This window comes from Pipistrellus kuhlii, unplaced genomic scaffold, assembly GCF_014108245.1.
Source record: "Pipistrellus kuhlii isolate mPipKuh1 unplaced genomic scaffold, mPipKuh1.p scaffold_m20_p_13, whole genome shotgun sequence".
NCBI lineage: Eukaryota > Metazoa > Chordata > Mammalia > Chiroptera > Vespertilionidae > Pipistrellus > Pipistrellus kuhlii.
The window spans coordinates 1657004-1684824 of NW_023425438.1; the positions used below are offsets into that span (position 1 = coordinate 1657004).

The window sequence follows — 27821 nt, forward strand, 5'->3', positions numbered from 1 at the left end:
CGAGTCACACATGTCTACCCATTCCTAATATTCTGGTCAAAATCAGATCATATATACGATGTGGCCAAGACTCACTTCCCTGCCTTCCCAGAAACAAATGCCTATAAAGCACCTACACACACACCACCACCACCACCACATCCAAAAAATTAGTCTGTGAAGCTCAGAAGCCCCGTAATTTACATCCAAGGGCTTTCACCTCTACCAAGACAATGCAGCTTCCTCTATATACAGACCACAGCTCCCCTTCTCTTCAAAAAACCAACCTGAAATATGAAAAGAATTTTCTCATGCTAGAGGAATGAGAAATTGAGAAGCAAAATGAAAAACTCCTTAATATAAGGTCAACTGGATTACTGACATTCATACCTCTCAAGCACAAGGCTGCACATTAATCTCCCAAATGCCAGTAGACCCTGCATCACTGAAGGCCAAGGACACGCTCTGCCTGCAGTGGGAGATCACCACAATGACCGTGACCACAGTGCCCCTTCCCCTGCAATCCCTCATAAAATTATTAATCTTATCTAGTTAGGGCTTATGAAAAATTTAGCATGCATTCTACACCTATCTTCTCCTCTAGCCGTCAATATAGTATATCTTTCCACAAATCAGAGCCTTGATTCTCCCAGAATACATACGGCGTGGGAACCAGAGAGAAAGACAGGCCATTTTACGGTGATGTAATGGCTGTGAAAGTCTGAGGTCTAGATGGAAGGTCCACCCCGTCGGAGGGCAGCGAAATTTGCCCTTGTCCTTGGGTGAACCTTTCAGGTAGGGGACTCAACACTGTCTTCGCCACAAGATTAAATTTAAACATTTGTGGGACAAGCCTATACTTCCCTAGGTCAGAGTGCTGTGGCCCTCTGTGCGCCCTCCGGTACCCCTCCCCGTTCTACGTGAAGACTGTTCGGGTGGCATTTGGGGCCAGTGAAATTAGCATCATGTCACCCGAGAGCTCATTCATACACCAAACATGCTTGATCCCTTACTAAGTGCGAGCTCTTTATGTGGAATACTCCCTTTATCCCGTGAGTGAAGAAACTCAAGATTTAAAATGCTTAACTCTTTGTTTAGGGGCGATCGGAAAGGCAGGTAAGATGAACAAACCAATCCATCCAGAGCACAGCCCTTCAACACTTCAGCATGCCCTTACTTAAAGGTATTTATTTCTCAGTCTCCCCTTAAGAATAGCTTGCTGTAGACTATGCCCTGTTCCACCTTCTGAGCCATGCCCAGGACAGCAGTCCCTACTGCATGCTGGGAGAATGCCATTACCTAGCTACTCTCGGCCAGCGTAGCTTGTCATCTGATTGCAATCTACTGTAAGGCAATCTGAAACCATCACTTCTTACTCCCTGTAAACACCGTCTCAAGTTCTTTCTGAAGAAGCTGCACTTGGCCTAAAACATTGTTGATTGAGAAAAAAACTGAAATTATCCAAGTGCTCGGACTCCCCTTTGCACAACCATGACATACACCACTCAGTGCGGGTTCCTCCCGCTGGCGGCAGGAAACGTGAGTGCCTCTCTTACTATACCCACGTATCTTTCCCCCCTTATGCCTTCCTTTATTTATTACAGTTTTACTGAGGTGCGATTTGAATTCCATAAAATTCAAAGGCAGATCTCTCTAGGGGTAATGAAATATTCTGAACCTGATGTTGTAGCAGTTGCACAAATCTCAACATTTGCTGAAAATCACTGAATGACACACTTAAAACCAATTATGTGAGTCACCAAGGATTCTGAGCATGGGTTGCTTCCAAAAAGGGCCCCAGAAAGAAGATGGGTCTTCTATAGCTTCTCTTTGCTGCGATGTCAGTTAGGGTCCAGATGTTTCCTTCAAACACTTATCATCTCTGTGCAGCTCCCACAGAACTGCTGCGATTCTAAATTGAATAAGTCAGCTTCTGCTTGTAGAAATGTACAATGAAATTATTTAGAAAGGCAATTTTTTAAAAGCGGTCAACTGTTGAGAGCAATGTCATTTAAAAATACGTACACAGATAAAGTCTTGTATCTGAGTGAACTCACGTCAAGGGCGTGCCCTCTTCCATGACTACATGAGTCCTGCACAGTGCTGGCCACTCAGAGAGCAGGCATTGCGTCCGGACCTCCAGCTCCAAGCACTGCGCCCCCTGGACTGCAAGTTTAAAGCTGCCTCTCTAAGGAGGAGCCAGGGCACAATGTGAGCCAAAATAACAGCACAAAGAGAACACTAAGCACCCGAAAGAGAAGATGGAAAGATGGGGTGCTTGTAGGAGGGGCAACAGGGCTGGAACAGAAGATAGTCTGTAGAGGATGAAATAAGGTCATCGGGCTGTGGGTTAGGAAACGTAAAAAAGAATCTAAAACAACAAATCCACAGAGCTTATCCCAAAGCCTCTATTAATCACTGTTTTATATCACCCATTTGCCACCTTGATTTCTCTTCTGCAGCAGGGCTCGCTGCACAGACAAAACAATGCATCTCATAAAACCTTGAGTCTGTACATCACCAATTTATTCCAATTCCACTCGGGCTGATTTATTTCACATTTACAAGATCCTTGTGGATGATAAATATCACAGGCTCATATTACTACAGCAACCAAAAATAAAAATGTGAGGAACATTTCGGCTTCTCTCATTTAAAAAGAACACCTAATGGAAAACATGAACAACCTAGCAAGGTTTTTGTCATGCACAACAGGGCACTTCCACATATTCCATGCTTTAGAACAATTTCCATCCAGAAACCTTAATGCGGTCATCCATCCCACGCTGTCTGCCATCAAGAATTGTACTGTATATGACTGCAGAACCAAGAAGAGACCACCCCCCTATGGTTTGATAATATATTTGTTTCCAAGCTTTTTATGTAAAAACCATTCTCCCCCTAAAAATATACCTACAATTTGTTTAGATCCTGGGTCAAAAAGTTAAAGCATTCAGAATAATGAATGTAATTTGACATATATCAAACTGGTATCATGTAACAACTATTTTATGATCATTTCCAACCTATGGTCCCAAGTGAGTCACTTAATCCCCTGAAATACTGTTAGGAAAAAAGATAACAAATATTGACCTTTGTAAAATATCCAAACAATGTAGTCAGTGTGACATAAACAAGAAAAAACAGCAAATGATTAAGACATAAAATATACTTCTTTGAAAAGTGACAAGAAAAATAAAACAGAGAAAAGCAGGGAATGGGCCAGAATATCAAATAGAGAGAAGAAAGAAGAAAGAGGAAAATCAAAACAGAGAGACCATTTCCTTCTGCACTCGGGAATGAGAGTTACTGTCCTGGAGCGGAGAGGGAGAGGTACCCATTAACAGAGCTTACACTAGACTCTAGTGACTAGAGGCTGTGACTGACAAAGATATACGTGACGCATTCTTTGCCTTCAAGTACCTGGCTTCTCCTAAGCAAGTGCCACCTGCACCCCTCCCTGATCCTACAAGGAGGGATGCGCTCCTCCCTCTGGGTCCCACATCACTTTATCTGCACCCTATTAAGACCCTTGCTTTTTTTCTAGCTTGTGTCCCCATACAATACACGCGCACACACAAACACATATATAACATATACCCACATTTATTGTAAATAGTGAAAACTGCCTCGCTGGGCTAGCTCAGGTGATTAAGCCTTATCCCATGCACCGGGAGATGGCAGTTCAATGCCCAGTCAGGGCACACATGCCTGGGCTGCAAGTTCCATCCCCAGTCAGAGCATGTACAAAAGGCAACCGGTCCATGTTTCTCTCACAGCGATGTTTCTCTCTCTTTCCCTTTCTCTCTCTAAGCATAACCTTAGATGAGAATTTAAAAAAAAAAAAAAAAAAAAAAAAAAGAAGAAGAAGAATCAGAATGGACAATTTCTCTTTAAAACTGTGCCACGACTTCACGTCCACCTGATAATCCACCCAATGTGAGAACAAGGGCTTACGTACCTGTGACCAGGATGGTAAACCGCAGTGTTGACTCCACGGGGATAATGGCCGCTGAAACTGAAACAGTGGCTCTCCTGATAGCTCTGATTTGTCCCAACACTAATTGAAAGAGGAAGAAAAGAAACACATGCCGTTAAACCACAGTGAGATGCCACTGGGTGCTCACTGCAATTAAATCTAAACGGCAGGTAACACCAAATCCTGCCGAGTATACAAAACAACCAGACGCTCAGACATTACAGTGGGAATGGGAATGATATGAAAACTTTAGACAAAGGTCTGGTGGTTTCTTATAAAGATAAACTACATCGACTCTATAACTCAGCAATTCCACTCAGAGACAGTGAACCAATGGGAATGAACATGTGCATCCATTAAGGCTTGGACAAGAATGGCCATTGTTTTATTTGCAATGTCCAAACCTGGAAACTCAGAAGTCCACCAACAGAGGAATAGATAAGCTGTGGACTGAATGCTAACGACCATCCCTCTCCCCACCCCGTCCCGCTTTCCAACGTCTAAACAGAAGTTGCTCCAGGAGAGCATGGGGACAGAGATTTGCTGGAAAGGGATATGAGGGACGTTCTGGAATGATGGCAATGATCTGCATCTCAACAGGAGTTTGAACTACACAAGTGCATGCATTGGCCATAACTCACTGGCCGATACACCTAAGATCTGTGCATTTTGTTGTATGCAAATTTTATCTCAAAAGAAAGAAAACTATAAGAAAATATTGAAGTTTAATTAATGACAGGCACACTAACGTATTTAAGTAGTGACTCTGAAATTCATTAAAAACTAGGACTGATGAATGGCTGGTAGGAATGTGACCCAGCAAGTACAGTAAAAATGCTAGCAGAATTTAAGTTGAGGTACTTGAGTTTTCACTATACAATTCTTTCAAACTTCCTATTATATTTGCAATTTTCCATAATAAAATGCTGAAAGAAAAAGAAAAAAAGAAAGAAACAACAAAAGCTGACACTAAGCCAGAGAGATAAACACTATTTTGTCAAATAGGTCTTCCCAAACGAAGTATTTTACTTTCACCTTACAAGGTAACTTCTAAGTTCCCCTCGGAAATTGATGACTAAGAGTTCTGCAGACCACTGCGCACTGGCTTTGTATTCCAGAAAGATCAACCCAGCAACGGCATAGCTCAAATCACCTGTTAGACTTGATGCCTGCAGAAGAGGGGGAAGTTATTAAAAAGATAGAAGTTAACATCTGTGTAAGTGGAAGATAGCCGAGACATTGGCCTTACCAGGTGACTCTACATAACACAGCCCCAGAATTGATGTGCCAGTCAGAGTGCCTACAGTAGACACCAAGTCTAGACCAGCCTCCCAGCTACAGCTGGGACCACAGCTGCCTCCTTGGATGAAATGTTCACCTAGGTAAGTGAGCCTATGTTCACCGGACATCCATAGCCACACACACACACACACACACACACACACCCTATTCGGCCTCAAAGGATTCTAAGATACAGAACTCAGATAGAAGACTTCAGCTGTTGATTTCTACTTCCAGCAGTAACCAAAGCTTAAAAAAAAAAAAAAAAGTCTCCGATTACTTTCCATCTCCCTTTAGGGAAAGGACATTTAAAAGTATTCACTGCCAACTTCTCCCCTCACTGGAAGCTTATAACAGCCTTTGGTAACTCCACTCCGTACTTACTTCCACGTGTCAGTATTCAATGCATCCGGATACTGCGTTACAAAGCACAAAGAATAAACTATTTCCTGTGTGCATATCTATCTAGATTCTGCACATCTCACGTTCACCTTCTGCTCTTCAGATTTATACAATAGTTCCGCTTCCACGCTCTCCGCTTGCATTCATTCACTCGAGTGCTCACACGCGGGAGACAGGGGGGCCCGTTACCGGCCGCAGGCGCACGCACCGGGGCGATCACGAAGAGCTCGCTGCCCACGAGGTCGAACACGCGCACGGTGCCGGTGCTCTCCGCGTAGGCCAGCAGCGTGCAGTCGTAGCTCCAGGCCACACGCCGCCACTGGGGCTTCGGGTCCTTTGGAACTAGAACGAAGAGGAGAGAGTGCTTCGGCCAATACATTATAAAGGCCGCTAACACAGGTACCGCAACGGAAGCCACGTGTCCAATCACATAACATCACCTCCGAAGGATCTCTCCTGCTTCCGGTCAACGGATGGGAACCGCTCCCTGAACCCACTTCCGGTGAGAGTGGGAGGCCTGACCATGGCCAGCTCTGCCCACGGCCACCAGCGCTCTGTGAGTGCTGCGCATGCCCTGGTCTGGTACGGGCTCGGAATAATATACCTCCAATAGTTATGGAATTAAGAGATTAAAAGCGTAGAGAAAGTAATTCCAACCCAATGACTCCCATGTAGGGAGTAAGCTGACTCCAGGGTCCTCTGGTCTGTGATCGGAGCTCGGGTGCTAAAGGATCGCGTTAATCCAGTGCCCATGTGCCCAAACTCAAACTGGAAATGGCCGAGGACTGAATAATAGGGAGCTCTGGGTTCCACCCTCAGGACAGCCACGAAACGGCCTGATGTGATCATGGGGAGCAGTTTCCTTTTGCAAAGTGAAGGGTTCAATGAACAATCTCTCACCTATATTCTTCAACGTTTTTAAAAAAAAAAAAAATTTAATAATAGTTGACAGGACAGTCAATGTGGCTCAGAGGTTGAATGTCAACCTGTGGAGGAGATCAAGGTTCGATTCCCAGACAGGGAACATGCCAGGGTTTCGGGCTCAATCCCAGTTGGGAAAATGCAGGAGGCAGATTATAAACAAATTTAAGCCAATATATTCTATAATTTAGAAGAAATACCCATGAAAAACTAGAACAAAAGAACATAGAAATTTTTTTAAAGTTTTATATATTTTTTAAATGTTTAATTAGGAATTAAAAACATACTCATACACACGCCAAAAAACTTCAAATTTCACTGGTGAACTTTATCAAACATTTAAGAAAAATAATAATTCCAAGTCTACGCAAACCTCTGCTAAAGTAGAAAAGGAAAGAACACTGCCAACTTATATTTTGAGACCAGCAAGAATACTCCAATACCAAACCGGAATGACATTTAAGAAAAATGAAATCAACACACCGATGTCCCAGGAATGTACGTGCCATCATCTGCGACCTGTGTTCTGCACAGCGATCTGCACCAAAGCCCATGATGGCTCTTTCCACCTGGCATGTACATGAGAGTCAAGTACAGCCCTGGGCAGCCGACTGCTCAGAGATCACATTTATAGGCACTTGTTGAATGACTTGGGACTTAGATGTCCTAACATCTAAGGTGTTATTCATTTTAAAAAAATGCTTTGGAAAGTTCTTAAATTTCAACCTAAAAGGCTTAACAATCTATCTTTATGTGAAGAAAGCGGATTATAAAAGATTTTATTTTCACAGATCACATCGATAGTAATGGGTATTTAGCAGAAAAATGTCTTAAAGAATAGGTCATAAAATGTTAATACTACTGATCTCTGGATGGTGCGTTTATTTTTATTTTCTACTCTTTGCTCATACTTAGTTTCTAAAGTTTTTTTCTGAGAATGTGTATTATTTTTTCAATACAGGGGATTGTTTTTCTCCAACAAAATACAAAAAGGGGCAAACAGTTATCACATAACCAGAGGCTCCTGAATTACAGTCCCATAACAAAATGTTTCGTGCCAAAATCTGGGTGCTTCAAGTACTAATCCATGCTTCGCAACCCTATTCAGGCCAAGACACACACGGAAAATGCTGTATGCGTGGCACTGCAGGGTAAACTGATGGGCCTGCTGGAAACCAGCTCAGGCTGTCACAGGGCCCTGGGCCAGTGTAGGGCGGATGGGACCCCGCACACCTGGAGTAAGCGGGCTGCGGCTTGGCACGGGGAAGCCCTGGCCTGTGGGATCTCAGCACCAGACGCTGCAGAGAACCTCTTGATGAACACAGAGCGGCTTCAGAATGGCCTGTTCTGGTTGCAGGCGCTCTTCCAGAGAGGGAAAGACCGAATTCCTCTTTACGGCCTGGCAAACAGGACCCAAACAAGCTGCAATGCACATTTAAAACATTCTCCAATGGCCTACCTCTTATAAAACAATAACTGAAAAATGCCAAAGTGGAACCTAGCGGCTCCCTATTTCGGTCTGCAGACTCCGAAACATGTAGTTTCAGAAAGGCATTAAGAACAACCGGCTGCGTTTCTCCGGGCATCGGCATGAAACATCATTTGGCATATGAGAGTCATTCCATAAAGATGAGCCAGATAATAAGCAAATGATCGTTACCTCACATTATATGAAATGGAAAGAAGCCATTAATGCAGCATTACGGCCATAAATTCACACATTCAGGAGCCAACAAAATAAAACATTAGCTCTCAGAGCATCGTTATCCCATCCAGGCTGCCACATTAACGGTACACACTAACACTCTAACAAGTACGACCATTTGGGTGGAAGACTGAAGGGTGAAGCTCCCCATTTCCATGTTAACGTGTGTGTTTCTCAGTTCACTTCCTGGTCAAGGGCAGGTGTCTAACACCGAAGTCCACCGGGACCTGGATGTCTGAGCCTGGGCATCCCCAGAGCTGCCCAGACGCCCACGGGCGGCTCTCCAAGCCCTCACTCAGCACAAGGGCAGCCCCGGGGGAAAGGCAACTGAATATCATCCTCAAGTTATGCTTCTGGAAGCGTGTTGGTCCTTATCCATGATGTAAGCCAGGTCTGGCCTATTGTAATAGAAAGCAAATTCAGAAAATGCTTGAGCCCCAAGCTTTAGAAATCCGCTACTTCCTTCTATCATTCTCAAAGGATACCGTGAAAACAGGACTCCTTATCTGTCCTTATTATTCCATTCACGGTATGTACATACATTTGTGTACGTTAGGAATAAAACCCATGTCGTGACAACTACCCATAAATTTATATATGTTTAACATAAACATATTATACATGAATTTCTAAAACTGACTCATAAGAAATAGGCAAATATACTTTATTCAAACATTACTTGACAGGGTCAAAATTTGTATGCCAAAAGTTCTGTGCCTACTAGGAGTCAGACACCATGCTAGGCACTAGGAATAAAGAAATTATTTCAAATTTAAACTTAAAAAACATTGAGTGAGACAGGAGCTCTGCCTTTATAATTGAGTGGTGAATCAGACAAGCAATAACAATTAGAACAAGAAAGTACATTAGGATACAGTGAGGAAGGCTTGCAGAGGAATGAATGCTGGAACTACAATATGTGTGACTAAGTGTAAAGGTGGGAGCTTCTAGGCAAAAGGAACTGTCGGTATGAAGGCGTGAAAAGGATGATGGAACCCTGACCGGTTTGCTCAGTGGTTAGAGCATCAGCCCAAGGTTCAATACTGGTCAAGGGCCCGTACCTCAGTCTCCGGCCCGGTCAGGCGCATGAAGGAGACAACCAATAGACGTGTCTCTCTCACATCCATGCTTCTCTCTCTCTGTCTCTCCCTCTCCCTCCCACTCTTTCTAAAAAAATCAATGGAAAAATATCCTCGGGTGAGGATTACCAAATCAAAACAAAAAAGCACGACGGGGTTGGAAAACTGCAGACATGTGGCAGGGAATCCACAGGACAGACAGACAGACTATGAAAGGTGTCATGTCCTGAATTAGAAACTCTAGCCTGCATTCCACAGCCAATGGCAAATGACGGACAGGTTTTTGGCGGAGTGACAACAGCAGCGGCAGTAATAGCTTAATGTCCCCCACGTACTTATAGAGGGAAAGACGTGCTAAGAGCTTTATTTATGTTTTGTATGCTTAGAGCTTAATTCATTTACATTAGCTCACATAACTTTCCCACAACCCAATCTATAAAATCACACCCACGTTACAGGTAATGGAGACGCAGAAAGGTAACGGAACTTGTCCAAGGTCACCTATCTGGAGGCCAGGGGAGCCCGAACTGAAGGGTACCATGGTAATTCTCGTTTATGAGCGACCCATTTGGCAAGCTGGGCAGAGCTGGGTTAGGGAAGAGCTTCTGGAAGAAAGCCGCCAGGAGAGTCACGAGAAAGCAAGTGGAAATGTTAAAAGCCAGAACTGGGGCTGAGGGCTGAGCGCAGGGGCGGGAGCAACAGCCCTCTGACCGGGCTCCCAGGCCGGTGGAGTCCCGGGATGCTCCTCCCTGTGCCACTGGGCACCACCGCAAGGACTGCCCTGTCGCTCTCTGCCCGAGTGGCTGCACCTTCAGTCCTCACCGCAGACATTCCTCACACAGTGCCCAGGACTGCGCCTGGCATGCGGTGGCAAGCTTAATGTTTATTTGTTGAGGAAGGAAGGAAGGAAGGAAGGAAGGAAGGAAGGAAGGAAGGAAGGAAGGAAGGAAGGAAGGAGTCTACATTTCCGGCTTGATACTGGTAAGTGTACCACTGACCATCCAGGGAATTGAGCAGAAGAACAGATAAAAGGGAGGGAGAATAAGTTTTACATTTGCTTTAAGTCATAAAATGTATATCTTGTATGTTAAGAGAACTCCATAGTACAGAATTGTACCCCTGAAGCTTGTACAATTTTATTAACCAATGTCACCCCAATAAATTCAATTTTAAAAAGAAGACAAGTCCGTAAGAACTCTATTACTGCCTTATCCACTGGTACATGGGGATTATTTAGGAATGCTGATTCTCTGACACACTAACAGAAAATCACGTTCATATGGGAACTCAAAACATCTTTTAAAAATTTAATGCTCAATCTTCTCAGTGCATCTGGATGGCTGAGAATGAGACCATGAGAAGACTGGCCCCAGGCCGCCGATGTGCATGTGAGAGAGCGCTTACAGACTGGCATCTCGGGAATCCTCTGTAGTTCACCACTTTGTGCATTTCAAAACAACCGATGCCTCCCTTCTCCAAGCTCGCTTTCACTGTCAAATATTCATTTTATCCTAACGCTGCTTTAAGATAAAATATGTGCCATGTTCTTCCAATTAAATGAGAAAATGCAGCTCCTGCACGCAGTAAGGACACTGCAAAAGTCTGTCATCACAAGGACCAGGATTGTCATCATTACAGTTCCCACAACTACCCTGCTAACCTAGCACAAGGTCACGCAGATGGAACTGCAGGTCCTGGAAATAAGCATAAGTAATGGGTGCACTTATCTACTAACGCCCTCTTCACGGCCTTCCTGATATGCTGCCCAGCCACCTTTTCACACCCTGTCCTGCAAACGAGTAGTGGGGAAGGCAACCCGCCCCCCCCCACCTTCCCCAGTACTCCCACCCTCTATCACTCTTTAGGTTGCTTTCCAAAAGTCACTTTTCCTCAACAATCTCATCTCACACTCCTGGTTAGAGACTCTCACCCAACTCTGTATTTTTCCTTCATCAGATTTGTCAAAGATTACAATCGTGTATTTAAATGTCTGTATGAGGTATGGGACCACGCCTTTGGCTCACAATAATACACCCAGTACCAGGAATGATTCATCCTATATAATAAAATGTTAATATGCAAATAGACCGAACAGCAGAACAACCAAACAACCGAACAATCAGTTGCTATGATGTGCACTGACCACCAGGGGGTGGGTGGAACATGGTGGGTGTCAGCTGTGGTGGGATGACAGAGCAGGTGAGCGGGGGCTCCAGACCAAGGCAGGGTGCGGGTCGCTGTCATCGGGGTGAGCCTCTGGTGCTTACTGAAAATTCTTTGCTCTCACGCACCACTCGTATCTCCTGATGGCGCCAGCCCCACTCACACCTGTTGTGGCACAAGAGCCGTCGCTTTACACCCACTGCCTGCGCCCGAGCCAGAGCCACCGCTTGCACCTGCTGCCAGCGCCTAAGCCAGTGCCAACCATCAGCAGGTGCAAGTGTTGGCTGCCGCCCAGATCACCCCTGAGGGCTTCTCCACCTCCTCCTGCTCCTGAGGGGCAATTAGGGCAACAGCTGCTGCTCGTACCCACTGCTGGCACCAGCCCCAAGGGCTCCACGCCATAAGCAGGCACTATGAGCATGTGGGAGAAGCAGGGGTGGGAGAGGGGCTGCCATAAGACAAGGGACCAGGGGCAGCATAGGGAGGAGCCGGGCGGGGACGCCGAGACCTGCCCCTGTGCTCAGGCAGCCTTCCAGCCCACAGTTCCTTTCAAGGTGCATGAATTCGTGTACTAGGCCCTGAGTATTACATAAAACACACTCAGTAAATTCTTGCTAACTATAACAAAAAATGATCAAATCCCAAAGTTTTTTTTACTAGTCTGTAGCTGACTAACTTTTAAAATATATTTTTATTGCTTTCAGAGAGGAAGGGAAGGGGAGAGAGAGTTAAGAAACATCAATGAGAGAATCATTGATTGGCTGCCTCCTGCATGCCCAATAGGGATCAAGCCCATAACCTGGGCATGTCCCCTCATCCGGAATCAAACTGTGACTTCCTGGTTTATAGGTCAACACTCAACCACTGAGCCACACTGGTCAGGCTGTATCTGACCAACTCTTGGTTTATAACAAAATATTTATTTCTTCACTGAATTCAGAATAAAAGACTACATCACAAAACTAGCTTAGACTTTTTAAAAAGTCTCAACTTCTAATTTCTCCCAAATGCACATCCTAAAGCAAAATTAAGGCAGTAAGAGAAATCAGTTAAGATTTTCAAAAATTATTTTAGTAAGCAGTCTTAATAATCTTTGTTAATAAATATTTATTTAATCTCTAGTCTAACTTTTAAGAGATACTATAAACTACCACAGACTTGAAATTTTCAATTTTTACGTATTTTGGAAACTCTTACCTTGACATTTCCCAATAATAGATGTAAAATCATCTTTGGCAGACCTGCAACATATGCACAAAATGAAGACAATAATTTTACATAACAACACTATTGTGTGCTACCATACACCACCACAAACACTACAGACTGGACAACTTCCCCACACAACACTAAATCGTTCCTGCTCTTACAGAGAAGATTCTGTGCCTCAAGTTAGACCCTTTCGTTAGGGATACTACTTTCGTCCAACATTTCTTTTTCATCAGAAATGGAGTTATAACGGAGTACACGAATGAAATAACATAAGCACAAGTGAGTATAAACATAAACACCACCAAAGTGTCCTTAGATAGATGACTGGATATGAAGACATGGCACATGTATACAGTGGACTACTACTGAGCCATAGGAAAGATGAGATATTGCATTTTGGAACAATGTGGATGGACCTTGAGAATATCGTTCTAAGCCAAATAAGTCAAAAAAAAAAAAAATCAAAAACCATATGATGTCACTATGTGTGGGTTATAAAACTGAAAGCGACAAATGAACAAGGAAACAAATCTCACAGACACAGATACCAGTATGCTAGTTGCCAGAGGGAAGGGCGTGAGGGGTGTTAAGGGTAAAGGGTGTCCAATGTGTGGTGACAGAAGATGATTTGACCTTGACTGGTGGCCACACAAAGCAATATACAGATGACATTTCATAGAATTGCACGCTTGAAACCTACAAATTTTTATTAACCAATGTTACCCCAATAAAGTTAATTTTTGAAAAAAGAAGTCACACTATCAGTCGCACAATTTCCAAGAGAGGCATCTCTTTTTTTTTTCTTTTCTTTTTTTTAATATATTTTATTGATTTTTTACACAGAGGAAGGTAGAGGCATAGAGAGCTAGAAACATCGATGAGAGAGAAACATCGATCAGCTGCCTCCTTCACACCCACTACTGGGGATGTGCCTGCAACCAAGGTAAATGCCCTTGACCGGAATCAAACCTGGGACCTTTCAGTCCGCAGGCCGATGCTCTACCACTGACCCACACCGGTTTCGGCCCAAGAGAGGCATTTCACATTCCTGCAAACGGAAGAGGAAATGCTAGCCCATCCTACACATACGTAAATCCAAGCGCTGTGCCCACATGGTGCTTACTGATGCCGTGAAAGAAAGGAACCTGCCTGTCACAGCCATGCATGTTAAGTAATGTGGTTTTTAAAGGGCTGTCATTACTGGCCACAGCCAGGTAGCTCAGTTGGCTATAGCATCATCCCAATACACCAAGGCTGTGGGTTCAATCTCCAGTTAGGACACACATGAGAAGCAACCAATGAATGTATCAATAAGTGCAACAACATTTTCTTCTCTCTCTCTCTCTCTCTCTCTCTCTCTCTCTGTCTCTCTCTTTGTTTCTCTCCCCCCTCCCCCCACTCCCTTCCTCTCTCTCTGTAAAATTAAAAAATTTAAAGGGCTGTCAAACACCATCTTGCTAATTACATGATGAAGGATACTTTCCTAGAGGGGCGTGTTCATCTTTCCACTCCCCCAGATCACTCTGCTGTCTTTTGAGGACGTTGCTTGCTCAGTAGACGATGGGCCTTTTCCAGAACTCTGGAATCCACTCTGGTTGGACTGTGTGCTGGGAAGTCAGCTAAGCACACGCTCAGGAAGGTGTCAAAAAGCAGGGGCTGCTTTGCTCTGTATGCAGATGGACTGTGGGTCCAAGACATACTGCTTGAGACCTGTTCTCTCGAGACATTCGGTGGCATTACCTACGCACCTAGAAGGCTTCTAAGCTGGGCTTTCTGTGCGTTTTGTTTTTAATTAAAGTATCAGTTACGAAAGTGTTAAAACAATAGCAACTAACTCAGGAAAACCAGTTCATTCTTCGGGACATTAGGAACAGCAGGCAAAACATGTGGCACCTCTAAAATTGGGGACTACCCCTCTCTCCAGACAAGTCCTAAGTCCTAGTTCTCAATAAAGAAGCAGTGAGGCAGAAATGTGTGTTGATGGTAAAGTCCCTTTCAATGTGGCCCCTTTAAAACTCTTAGTTCCCATCGTCAAGCAAATTGCTTCTCAAAGAACATTTTTAATATGAATATTAACAATTACCTGATCTCCACACACTGATCTTGAACAGCAGCCAAAAGCTTTCCATTGCTTTCACAGGGGAGAAAGAAGAAGAAAATCTGTATGCACATTTATAACAGTCTTCCACACACACGGAGGGATTTTAAGACATTAAAATCATTTTTAAGTGTTTTCATCTTTACACCTTGAAATTAGATGACATTTAGTACAAAAGCAGGCAAAATGATCCAAATATAAGTTTAATTAACACATTTACACAAGGGGAATTTATATACAATAAATGTCAAGACTATTAAGCCATAAACACTCCAAAATTAATGCCATAATAAAATTTAAGTGCTTACCCAGGTAGGGAAACATATGAATTTTATACATCCTTACCTTGCAAGGACCAAATGCCAGTTTATCTGTTTATTAACCAAGCGAACCAGTCCATCGGGGAGCAAAAAGGGTGCAGGGCTAGAACCACAACACAATAGTGAGCTTAAACTCTAATCGTGAAACACACACACACACACCCCACAAAGGAAAAGCAGAAAACACTGGAGCTAGCCCTAGAGTGGAGCCAAAGTTCTCTTTCCTAGAACTGTATTATCTGTAATATCTCTGCGGCTTATAAGATTAGACGTTCTCTAACAAGGAAAAAGCAATTCGTGGTAAAGAATTCCATAAAACTATTCCTACATACATATCTAAAAGCTGAATTAAATCCTTTGTCAGGATAATCTTTTGTTTTGTTTTGTTTTGTTTTGTTTTGTTCCTTTCAGGGCTCAAAATTAGCACTGTGCCTGAAAACACACGTAACACTTCAAAGAATTCAGAAGTACCAAGAACTGAAACCGAAAGAACCTTCTCTGATGCACCAGAGGAGATACGACAATAAGGACAACAAGGTTGTTTAAAAGCTTTGTGAGCTGCAGATCCCTCATGTGGACATTCCAGATAAGGCGGGGAGCCTTCATCGTTCAGGATAAGGCTCAGAACGCTCTTCAGTGAAAGCCCAGTTGTCGGGGAAACTGTCTTAATAATGACCAAGGGAACAAAATCACCCTGAGTCTGTAAGACACCCCGCCAGAGTATGTCAAGTATACGAAATGTTTATTTTATAAACTGGGTTCACCTGATTATCAGCAACTATGTCACAATTCAGTTCTGAAAATGTAAATCATAAATAGGACAATACCATTTGTATTCGATGTTTATACCGTTTCTCGGTGGAATTAATGACTTACCTGTACCAGATGTACTGGCGTAAAAATAATAAGCGATCTGTAACAAAAAAAAAAAAAAAAAAAAAAAATTATAGTAAAGCCAAATATTTATTGATAAAATCCAAAATATACCGTAGAATGAGTCATTATAAAACGCAGAATACAACTCTTAAAATAAGAGAATAAATAAAATCTAAAACACACTAAGTCTTTTACAAGATGGTATGTTTATATTAAGTTCCAAGCTGGCATATTCAAACTTTGCAGTATTTCCTAACAGTACAACAAGTAAAAGTGATTTGAGATGCTAAATTTTGCCAACCAGGCTTTAATAAAACCATGGAATAAAAATCATAGTAACTGCCCTTTAAAACCTAAGTATTTTTATTAAAAAATTACGATACCATTTTATACTTTATAGCAAAAATTTTAATAATAATATCTAAAAATGGGGAAGTCCATGAAAACCAATCTCTAACACAACATTGACAAATAATGTTTTTATAGTACCTCATTTAAAACATATCTGTGCATGTGAACATATGTGTACGCAGTTAAGTGTATATCACTGGGAGAAGGTCTGAAGGATAACAGATTACCTGTGAGTAGCAAAATGAAGAGTAATTTACTTACTCTAGTTTGTGGTCACCTATATTCTCTAAGTTTTCTACAACAAATGTTATGACTTGTATATATTTTCTAAACTTCCTGAACTTCAAAGCATTTGTGAGAACGAAAATTGCCTATGCTAGAGATTCTTGTATCAGAAGATAAAGCTATTTTCTCTTTCTTGGAAAGTAAAATGACAGTTCATTTCAAATACTCAAGGCCTTGGGAACTGAATCTCCACTTTAGGAGTGGCTCACACTCACCCAGGTAAGAAGGACCGGCTTTGGGACCAGAAAGGCACACAGTCAAGTTCCAAAGGAATGGCCCTGGGCAAGCTTCCTCGCCTGCCACACACACTCGGAGCAGCACCCGCGTGCTGGCCTGGGAAAGCCTGTGTCAGCGCCCACAAAGCCCTCCCAGCACTGCTCCCTGCGGGAGTGCAATCCTGGGAGCATGGCATACAGCCCGCCAGCAGGTAAAGACTGCCCTGGTTCAGTGGTCGGCAAGCTCATCAGTCCACAGAGACAAACATCAACAGCACAGCGATTGACATTTCTTTGGAGAGCCACATTTTTTAAACTTAAACTTCTTCTAACGCCACTTCTTCAACATAGACTGGCCCAGGCCGTGGTATTTTGTGGAAGAGCCACACTCAAGGGGCCAAAGAGCCGCATGTGGCTCGCGAGCTGCAGTTTGCCAACCCACTGCCCTGGTTCATCTATGGTGTAATTTGAATAACCCTGGCCCCGTGTATGTGGAACATCATGTATGCCACTTACAACAGCCTGCCACCGTCTTCTCACCTCCAATGTCCACACTCTCCGAGGCTCACACTCGGCTTGATTTTCTTCGTTTCTTCTAGAACACATCCATAATGGCTAACTCAAGCCATACCTTAGCTCTACACTGCTTTGAAAGTGTGTGTATATACTCACATATACATAAAGACATATGTGTGTGTATGTATACATATCATATATCATGAAAATATATGCATCTATAAAGTTAAACTCAGGTACTATGTGTGCTCATCACTTTTATCAGGTTCTCCATTAAAAAACACACTTTAAAATTCCTAAACTTGCCGGGACCGGTTTGACTCAGTGGATAGAGCATTGGCCTGCGGACTGAAAGGTCCCAGGTTCGATTCCGGGCAAGGGCATGTACCGTGGTTGCGGGCACATCCCCAGTAGGGGGTGTGCAAGAGGCAGCTGATCAATAACTCTCTCTCATCGATGTTTCTAACTCTCTATCCCTCTCTCTTTCTCTCTATAAAAAATCAATAAAAATATATTTAAATAAAATTCCTAAACTTTCCAAAACAGCACAGGTCTGGATGAAATGGGGGTTAAATGACCTACTAACTCCATACTGATATGTATAGAAACGCATGCAGAAAAAATAAATAGGCAGTACCTACCTCGAACTGCTTTTGTGATGACGAAGGATGCACCGTGTTTTCGGTTGCCTCTAGGCTGCAGATGGAAACAAAACAAAAACAAAAGGCTTATATTTGAGAATTTTCCAGTCATCCGTACTCATTGTGTCAGGTTCTATTTCTCTGTGGCTACTCAGAGGACTGGGTACAAATTACCAGCATTTAACAACTACTCAGACACAGGCAGAAGCAGGCCTGGGGAGGGTGGGCGTACAAGTGAGCATAATGCAGTCACAGATGAATTTTGTGAGGATCAGGAAGGATTCAGTCTGGAAACCACTTCATATCAAACACCAGTCCAAAGGCGGGAGCAGTCCAGGGCAGAGACCAGCCGGGGGCGAGAGAGGCCCCACACAAGTTTTGCTTGCAGGAAAAGGGGTTATTTAGGTGAATAAATTCATGTCTGAGACAAATGCATTGAATGTCTTATATCCACAGAGAAAACGCTAGGAAGGCACACACTGATATATAATTGCTACATTAAATCGTTAAGTATATTTCACACAGGCTGTGTGGACTAAACGATTCTAGGCACTACACATACTGCGTGCCATGAGGTCTCAATGTAAGTTGATGCTGTGCTTATTTTTTAAAAAACTCAATGTATAACGTTATGTATTCTGAATCATTATTGTAATCAGCCAGTGAGTGCTAAGCGGCAGAAACTTATCCTTATCCAACCAATATAGCAGCAGCTGCCGCTGCTTCCTGGCATAACCTATAAAACAGTCACACCGATAAGGACAAAGAGAAACTAAATAAATACCTGGAAAACAGTAATATAGACAGGCCTCTGCCGGCCTACAAAAATACATTATTCACCACGAGCAGAAACTGCAATGGGAAGGTTAAGGAGAAACGGCAAACTTCACAGGAGAAGGAGTCGTCTCTCCAGTCTAGAAACACTTTGGAGAGATTTTGTAAAAGAGAATCCACAGGGACTGGACTCCCTGATCTTGGGTAAAAGTCCTTTTCCACCTTGCGGCACCCTCTGAGTCTGAACCGGTGCTGGCACAGGTGCGGCTCCCAATCAATCAGTATCAGCCTGATGGACGTGGATTCTGCTTCCCACTCTTCACCCTGCGCGGGGAGGTCCTCTGTAGGGAACTGGGAACCCCAGGTCCATGTCAGGCTACCAAGCCCTGCGACCCCTTCCTGAGCAGAGGGCCCAGCCCAGGTCAGCGGCGCCCTACTGGTCCCACTTGAGGCTGTGACAGCGCTCATGGCTCGGGAGGGTGACAGATGTTGACCAGGTTGTCTCCCCTCTGCACTGAAGCACCCGGAAAGCGTTCCCCCGGGCGCCCAGCACCTGGCGCAGCACCTGGGACCCGGACCGAGCACGCCTGCAAGAGCAGGTGCAATGGGCTCCGAGCAGGAGTGCAGGCTGATGCCCGCTCCGTGCAGCCGCCGGGAGCTCCCAGGACTCCGGGTCCCGCTGCAGAGGAGGCCCGCCCGGGAGGGCAGGACACGCAGGCCGGGCGAGAGGGGCCCCGGAGCCCGATGCTGCAGCCCCTTCCCAGCACCGGCCGGGACGGAACTGGAGCCCCCGGGACAGAACCAGAGCCCGCGGGGCCGCCCGGGACAGAACCGGAGCCCCCGGGACAGAACCGGAGCCCGCGGGGCAGAACCGGAGCCCGCGGGGCCGCCCGGGACGGAACCGGAGCCCCCAGAACCGGAGCCGCGGGGCCGCCCGGGACGGAACCGGAGCCCCCAGAACCGGAGCCCGCGGGGCCGCCCGGGACGGAACCGGAGCCCCCAGAACCGGAGCCGCGGGGCCGCCCGGCCACACCGAGCCCGGGAGGAATCCCAGGAGCCGGGCTCCGGGGCCCAGACCCCCGCCCGCCCCGCGCGCTGTTGCTAGGCAACGGGACGCGGCCGGGCCAGCCCCCCGCCCGCGGCGCCGCCGCCCTACGTGGCCCTTCCTACGTGGCTCCGCCGGCGCCGGCGCGACCAGCCGGCCCAGCGCCGGGGGGGCCCGGCTCACCTGCACTTCTGTCTCCGGGGGCCACTCGGTGTTGACCAGCAAGTCATAGAGAATGGTCTCCTCCTCGCCCTCCGCGGCGCCTGCGGGGACAGCCGGCGCGAACTCGGAGGCCGCCATGTTGCCCGGGCCCGGCCGCGGAGGGAGCCACGCTACGGCCTCCCGCGAGGGACAAGCTTCCGCGGCCGCGACCGCTCTTCCTGGCAAGGGGAAGGGGCGGAGTTTGCTGGACTGACAAGGAAACGTTAGGTTAACCCAGGTGTGTGTAGGAGCTACAAGGACTGCTGCTTGTCTGGGATATGACTGAGGTTCTCTGAGCTACTTGCATATCAGTCTGCGTGAGATCAGCCAAGTCTGAACCTCTCTTCCCCAGTCAGCTTCTGTCAAATGAAAACGGTCAAAAGGGTCCCCCTGAGATGCTAGCATTCCCCTATGGGTTTGTTGCCTAATACATGGAAAGATTGCAAGTGGTGTTTTGTCTGTTTTGTTTAATAAGCCCCCAGAAGTTAGGCGACGCCACAGACTAAGCCAATAAACAGGTGTCAAAGGAATGATGATGCTACAGAAGCTGGGAAAAGGCGGTGAGGGCCAGCAGGGTCTGTGCTTGTTTTTTGCAGAGGACAAAAAAAGTTGGAGGATGACAAGTGTCAGGGGAAAGAATACTGAAGGCGAGGGGAACCGGGGGAGTTCAGGGAAGGTGGTTGCAAATTTAAAAAACGGTCACTCTCCGGAGACAGCACAGAGCCTACTGGCTCAGGGATCAGTTCCACAAGACTGTCCACCCCCCAACGGTACCCACCTCCCAACACACACACCTCAGCTGCCAGATGCAAACCCAGGTTATTACCTGTGCTTCTGGCAAATCGACTGTAGACCAGAGATTTCAAAGACTTCCTTCGTGGGTTCCCGTAATTTGCTAGAGCAGCTCACAGAGCCTCTTTTAATAAAGGAGCTGACGAACAGCTAGGTACGTAGGGTCCCTGAGGATAACCTCAGGGTTTATAACAGTGCCTGGAACAGAGGCAGGACAAAATATACATTATTTGCTGAATAAATGAAAAACTGCCCACAAAACCTATCTGGCACGTTGTATCCCGAAGTACTTCTCCCAACAGCTGTCTTTTCATCAAATCCTCAAACACCAGACTTCGCTTCCCCATCCCACTAGGGCCCACAAAGTGCCGGCTCCAGGGAGCACTTCTCGTGTGGCAGGCTGCAGAATGTGAGCAGGGAGGGGCGCCCTGCGCTGGGGAGGTCTGAGGCGTGGCCCCTGGCCTGTGACATGGCCTCAGCTCCATCCCTCCCATTCCTGCACACCGAGTTCCCCATCTCATCCTTTCTCAGACAGAAATGGGGTTGCTTTCTGCTTCGTCCATTCTCTTCACCACTGACCAGCACAGTCACAGCCAGGAGGTGGCTGGCCAACCCCACGAAGGACGCTTCCTTCTTAGCTGGTAAGGGGGCAATCACAGATACATCACCAAGAAGTGTTTCTTCCCTGCCATCACCACATTGTGTCAATTCCTGTGTCCATCCTCACCCTTCCCCGTTTCCTAGCCCGTTTGTACAACAACGGGAACCCTAAGGCCGTGCCAGGCTGACTCCCGGGAGCTTACCTTGTGCAGAAACAAAAAGCAGAGGCAGACACTCACGACCACACCTGGAAAGTGACATGCATTGCACGGGGAGCGATGCCCGGGAGGGCAATTCTTCCACCGGAAGTGCTCTGAGCACATGGGCAGGTCTTGGAGCCTTCCCCACCACTGTTTAAAAACCAGCAGACCCTTGTATACATGCATATAAGTACAACCAATGGACATAAAGCTCTGGGGAGGGAGGGGATGTGTGGGAGGGAGGGAGGGGGAAAAATCAATAAAATATGTAAAAATAAAAATAAAAAATAAATAAATAAATAAAAATAAAATAAAAATAAAAAATAAAACCCAGCAGACCATAGAAGTGTAACCAATGGACACAAAACTCTGGGGAGGGAGGGCATGTATGGGGGGGGGGGGCAATGGTAAGATATGTATAATACACATATAGTACCTTAATAAAAATTAAAATAAAAAATAAGAAAACAGCAGAGTGCCTGGGAGGGGAAGGCAGTGCGGTGACCAGCAAACGGGAAGCAGGTGGTAAGAATATGCCTGCTATGGGAAGAGCTGTGCTGGAGAATGCTGGACGTGGGGCTGGAAAAGAGGAGGCAGAAAAGTGATCAAGGTTCACCAGGCAGGTTCAGACAGGCTGTGTGGCTGAAGTCCAACTGCTAGTTGGTCTTATTACGCTGACTATGCAGATACAGTGAATTGTCCAAACTGAGGGACTTTTGAGAGTGAAAAAGATGATTTTAATAATGACGACATACCCATTTTCCCGAGAAGTAATTTTAAGGAGAAATCATCTGATGGTATTATAAGCCATTGATGAGGGGAAGGAAAAAAACAGAAAAATGTCCCCGTTTTTTTGTTTGTTTTGTTTTTTTCTCTTCTCATAGCATACCAAGTATGCCTCAATGGAACTCAATTTTCTACCTGATTATTTCTAAAACTATAATCATTAAAGATATTTGTGTGTGTTTTCTCCTGACTCAGGCTCATGGTGGCTTGTTTCTTTATGAGGGGTGTGTGTGTGTGTGTGTGCGTGTGAAAGAGAGAGAGAGAGAGAGAGAGAGAGAGAGAGAGAGAGAGAGAGAGAGAGAGGGGGGGGGCCTTTTTTGCTCATATCCTTTGAAATCCAATCATCTGTGAGCATTTTTCAAGCCCTGGGATGGAGGGTCCCTTCCCCCAGAAAACCCGCCTTCACTTTCGCAAGGTACCTGTGAGACTTGGATCCACTTTAAATTAAGATTCTAAATTTTTTCAAAAGTTACAAATTGCGCTCTCAGATGGAAAGACAGCGCCCCGGCCTACAAGCCTAGTCTTTATACTTTATTGCCAGATTCCGAGAGGCAAAGTAAGGGCCTGGTCAAGATGTTTACAGCGATCTCGTGCGTTTCGAATCTACTCCATTACATGCACCTGAACTCAGGCTTTGTTTACTTGCTGCCTCTCCCTCAGCCCATATCACTCAGCCACGTGGGACCACAGGTTCGGACCATAACATCAAGCTTACAGCCACGGCCTTTGGCTGTAATTGTGCTGGCACTCGCACATGGCTTTGCCACGAGAGGACCGTGCCCTCTCATTAGTCCTAGGCTTGAACCTTCACAGATCCTTGGCTTTGACCCTGGCCTCCTCCTCCCACCCTACCTCAGCCCAGAGATCAAAGCTCCACCCCTCCCACTTCCCACCCCCAAGCAACTGGTGATGTCACTGCTTGCTTCTATGGAGTCTTCTGCCTATTGCCAGGAATCAGGGTTTCCTTTACTTTCTGACAAACTCATCCATTTTTTAATATATTTTAATTGATTTCAGAAAGGGAAAGAGATAGAAGCATCGATGATGAGAGAGAATCGTAGATGGGCTGCCTCCTGCACGCCCCCCACTGGGGATGGAGCCTGGAACCCGGACTGTGCTCTGACCGGGAATCGAACCATGACCTCCTGGTTCCTGGTTCCACACTCAGAACCACTGAGCGCCCATCAGCTGGGCGCATCGGTTCATTTCTAAGGTTGCGGTTTTGTTTTTATGTGTTAGCGGGTCCTGGGAGCCTTTCAGGATGTCCTGTCTGGCAGATGGCCTGAAGCGAAACACCCTGAGCCTCAGAGAGGGAAGCACAAAGGGGAAGGCTTTCTCAGAACTTGGCCACGAACAGCCCTGTACTCCCAGGCGCGCAGGCCACGCCGGGCAGGCCCACAAGGCGCCACTGCGGCTCCAGAGGGGCCTCCTGGAAGCGCCCAGAAGATGTATGTGTTTGCCAACATGCGCAGGACACTTCTGGGCTCCCCAGCAAGGATTGGTGGGGAGTTTACAAAAGACTGAGGCTCCTGTGTCACCAGCTGGAGCCGGACCAGGGACATGACAGTGTTTCCGGTTATAGCGATGACTCCCATTCGTGTCCACAGTCTGGGGGCGCCTGGGGAGTCCCAGATAACACCAATCCTTCAAAAACTCCAAAGGCAGCTGCACACCCAAAATACCGTAATTCTCTGCTGGCAAGGACCATGGCTTTTTAAACTCAGGTGCAGGTAGGCCCTGAGTACTACCACTTTATTGACTGCATGAATTATTCATGGTTATGTTGATGCTGTCACAGATTAACCCTTTTGGTTTAAAAAAGAGAGACTGCAGCTTTTATTTTATTTTTATTTTTTAAATATATTTTATTAAGTTTTTACAGAGAGGAAGAGAGAGGGATAGAGAGTTAGAACCATCTATGAGAATCATAGATCAGCTGCCTCTTGCACTCCCCCTACTGGGGATGTGCCCGCAACCAAGGTACATGCCTTTGACTGGAATTGAACCTGGGACCATTCAGTCCGCAGGCCGACGCTCTATCCACTGAGCAAAACCGGTTTCAGTGAGACTGCAGTTTTTAAAAACCATGTATTTCCTCCAGCAAAATAATCTAGGCTCAAGAACATGTTCTCCCCGGAAGTGGATCACTCATGAGCTCTGAGTGTTTTCTCCTGTGGTAATGAAATCAGGGCCGAGTCCTCTTTATCCTCGAGCTTCCTCTGAGAAAAAAATGACGGGAAACATTAACTAACAGAACAAGGACTCAATGAAGCTGATGAAATTAATCATGTGTTTTGATAAGACCAAGTACTAACTGAACATGCAGAAGCTATTAAAACATTAGGATCCGACACTCTCCGGCAAAGCCAAATTAAACACTGAGGATTAAGGGCCATTTGCGGGGGAATTATGAAATGTCTCTCCACTTGAATGACGTTTGCTCCTCAGTGGAATTTCATGCAGGAAACTGTTTCCTTATCATTTTCGGTTTCTGTTTAGATAAAAATGTCTGCCGAATGTCAAATTCTTACAGTTTTTAAAGTCCACATTGTTATTTAGATACAATTTTAACCTGGGACAGGTTTTGAACCACAGCTCTGTTACTGACTCTTTTGGTTGCCTTGCTCACATTAGTCCGTCTGCGCTTCCGTCTCCTCATCTATGGGGTTTGGGGGCCTAAAGATTCCCTCCCTGACCCAACTCCAGCCAGGCTCCTCTGAGCCCCCTTCTCCACTCCGTCTCAGTCTTGGCCCATTGCAGACTACAGGTTCTCAGCACAAATGATTTGTCTGCTCCCTTCGCCCTACCCTTAAAAGATTTACATCCTGATATTGTTTCTAACAGCTCAGAGGGTTAGGATGGTCCTAACAACAGCCCCTCCCCCTCCTCCAAGTACCTGCCTGGGGAAGTTCAAGAGAATTGACTATTCACTCTACCCAACACCTGACACAGGCCCCCAGACCCTTCCTTGGAGCCTTTAATAAAAGGGGCTTACAATTGGGACCTGTGAGGTGGGTATGGGTCTCCCACACTCAGGAGTGTCTTTCTTGAGGGCCTGAAAGCCATTCCTTTGAATGCCAGGCTCCCACACTCTCAAGCACGGCCGTGCCCACTGATACCCCGTCCCACGTGCTTTTCTTCCGATGACACGTGGACACTCCCCCTTGGGGTGGTGGGATCTATGATCCCCTTGAGCCTGGGCAGAGCTCTGTAACTGCCTCGGGAAGAACACGGAGGAAGGGCCACCACTGGGCTCCTGGAGCCTGGTCATATGGAGCACAACTGCCATGCTGCGGGGAAGCCCAGGCCACACGGAGGCGCCCCAGCGAGGCTCTCAGCCACAGGAGCATCAGCCATCACCTGAGTGAAGAAACCGTCCAATGAGCCCAGCCCCTCGCCTGGGAGTCTTCCAGTTGAGGTGCTAGGTATTGAGGAGCAGACACAAGCCATTCCTGCTGCCCAGGCCCACCCCACCTCCCACCCAGACAGACTCTAAGAGCACGATAAATGGGTGATTTGTGCCACTACCTATGGCCAGGCAATATAAATTTCCATATCAGCATTAGTTTCTCCAGGCATTTAAAAAAATTCTTGACCTGCCTGGCTGGTGTGGCTCAGTGGTTGAGCATAGACCTAGGAACCAGGAGGCCATGGTTCGATTCTGGGCCAGGGCACATGCCTGGGTTGTGGGCTTGATCCCAGTATGGGATGTGCAGGAGGTAGCCGATCAATGATTCTGTTTCATCATTGATGTTCCTCTCTCCCGCGCGCTCGCGCTCTCTCTCTCTCTCTCTCTCTCCCCCTTTATCTTTGAAATCAATACAAATATATATATTTTTTAAAATCCTAACCATCTTTGTCCTCTTTCCCCCTTTTTAAAGTATAGCAGGTTGCCAAAACCGGTTTGGCTCAGTGGATAGAGCGTCAGCCTGCGGACTGAAAGGTTCCAGGTTCGATTCCGGTCAAGGGCATGTACATTGGTTGCGGGCACATCCCCAGTAGGGGGTGTGCAGGAGGCAGCTAATCGACGATTCTCTCTCATCGGTGTTTCTCTCTATCCCTCTCTCTTCATCTCTGTAAAAAAATCAATAAAATAAAAAAATAAAGTATAGCATGTTGTGTTTCGGTTTGCTTTAAATAAAAACTCCAGGCTTTGCTAACAGGAAAAGCTGTGATCAGTCCTCACAGGCGGGAAGGAGGGAGGGTGAAGTCAGGATGCTGGGCAGAGGCTGAGGAGACAGGCCCGCGCCCTGTGTGTGATGCTCAGCGAGTCTCTCCTGCAGGTCCCGGGACTCGAGGGTCCGGGCAGGGCCAGGGTCTCTGCATTCAGACCATTTACCGGCCTGGCGCACAGTCTGCTCTTAAACACCAACAGCCTCCAGGCCAAGCGCTCCTGCTCACACTCCGAAAGCGGTACCATTTCCCCAAGAGCCATCAGCATCCGTCACAGGGGCGGGAAGGGGTGGGACAGGGGTGACATTCATGCCCGCCGGCCAGCCCGCACCCCACCGTCCATCACGCCCCTGGCTGGGTTCTAATGAGACCGCCAAGGTGAGTGAGGCCTCTCTTCCTGTTTTACGGCCCCTCTGAAACCCATCCGGGCTGTCCTTTGTCTCTCTCCCCCATATATCTGGAGTGATGGGCTTTATGGCCGCTTCTTCGGGGGAGAGAGAATTATAGAGCTCCAGTGTGTTGCTTTATGTCTGTTTGCCGGGCCCCCGCCGGTCCAGGCACCGCAAGGTGAAAGCGGGGCCAGCGAGACCGATGTGGCCGTCCCCTGCATCTGGCCGCGCCGCTGACAGCTTATTTTGACAAAGGCGTAAAACCCAACGACTCCGGCTCCGCCGAGAAGCGGGCGGAAAATCAGAGGGGAAAAAAGAGGATGCTTAAACGTGAGCTGTCTCTCCCAACTCTGAATCAGGTAAATTGTGAAAAACAGGCCACGTCAGCTAAGCCAACACACTGAATGGCAACAATAGCTGGCGTGGAAGGAGCATGATTTATCCCCGAGGCTACTGTAGGAAAACACCCTTCCCCGATCTGGAGGGTTTATCACCTGCTACTTGAACAGATACGAAGAAGTGGGGTGTGAGATCTCCAGAAGTGGGGTGCAGGGGGCCTCGAATGGGGTGCGGGGGGCCTTGTCTACCTGCCCCCACGCCTCTGTGTATTTCCACGCTGAGTGGGCACCTGTGGCCAATAAGATCGTGCAGAAGTACCGGCAGGTGGATTTGATGGTGAGGTCATAGAAGGCATCCCTCACTCGGCTTCATTCCCAAGGTCACTTGTTCTGGTGGCCAAGGGGGGGGGGGTAGGGGTGTCAGCAGCCCTCTCCTGAGGACCTCCCAGCAGCCCCCTGAAGTCCCTGCTGGCCGGTCCCGAGAGCCAGCTGAGCCGCCC

At 46.5% G+C, this 27821-nt stretch overlaps 1 protein-coding gene across 3 annotated transcripts in view; it reads right to left on the bottom strand.

The window, feature by feature from the left end:
* Positions 1-20235, bottom strand: part of NBAS (NBAS subunit of NRZ tethering complex) — a 160195-nt gene extending 139960 nt beyond the window's left edge. Inside the window, exons 1-9 of one of the 3 annotated variants that reach the window (XM_045580476.1) lie at positions 20026-20235; positions 18030-18078; positions 16016-16052; positions 15165-15242; positions 14805-14852; positions 12707-12750; positions 5850-5983; positions 4994-5127; positions 3941-4039 (exon numbers count right to left, since the gene is read on the bottom strand). In XM_045580476.1, the coding sequence (XP_045436432.1) occupies positions 3941-4039; positions 4994-5127; positions 5850-5983; positions 12707-12750; positions 14805-14852; positions 15165-15242; positions 16016-16052; positions 18030-18078; positions 20026-20142 (740 nt within the window). In that variant the 5' untranslated portion in view covers positions 20143-20235. Of the gene's footprint in view, positions 1-3940; positions 4040-4993; positions 5128-5849; positions 5984-12706; positions 12751-14804; positions 14853-15164; positions 15243-16015; positions 16053-18019; positions 18079-20025 lie in introns of all 3 variants that reach the window. The other 2 variants (XM_036434642.2, XM_045580477.1) reach the window with 2 other exon arrangements.
* Between the last annotated feature and the right edge of the window lie 7586 nt (positions 20236-27821).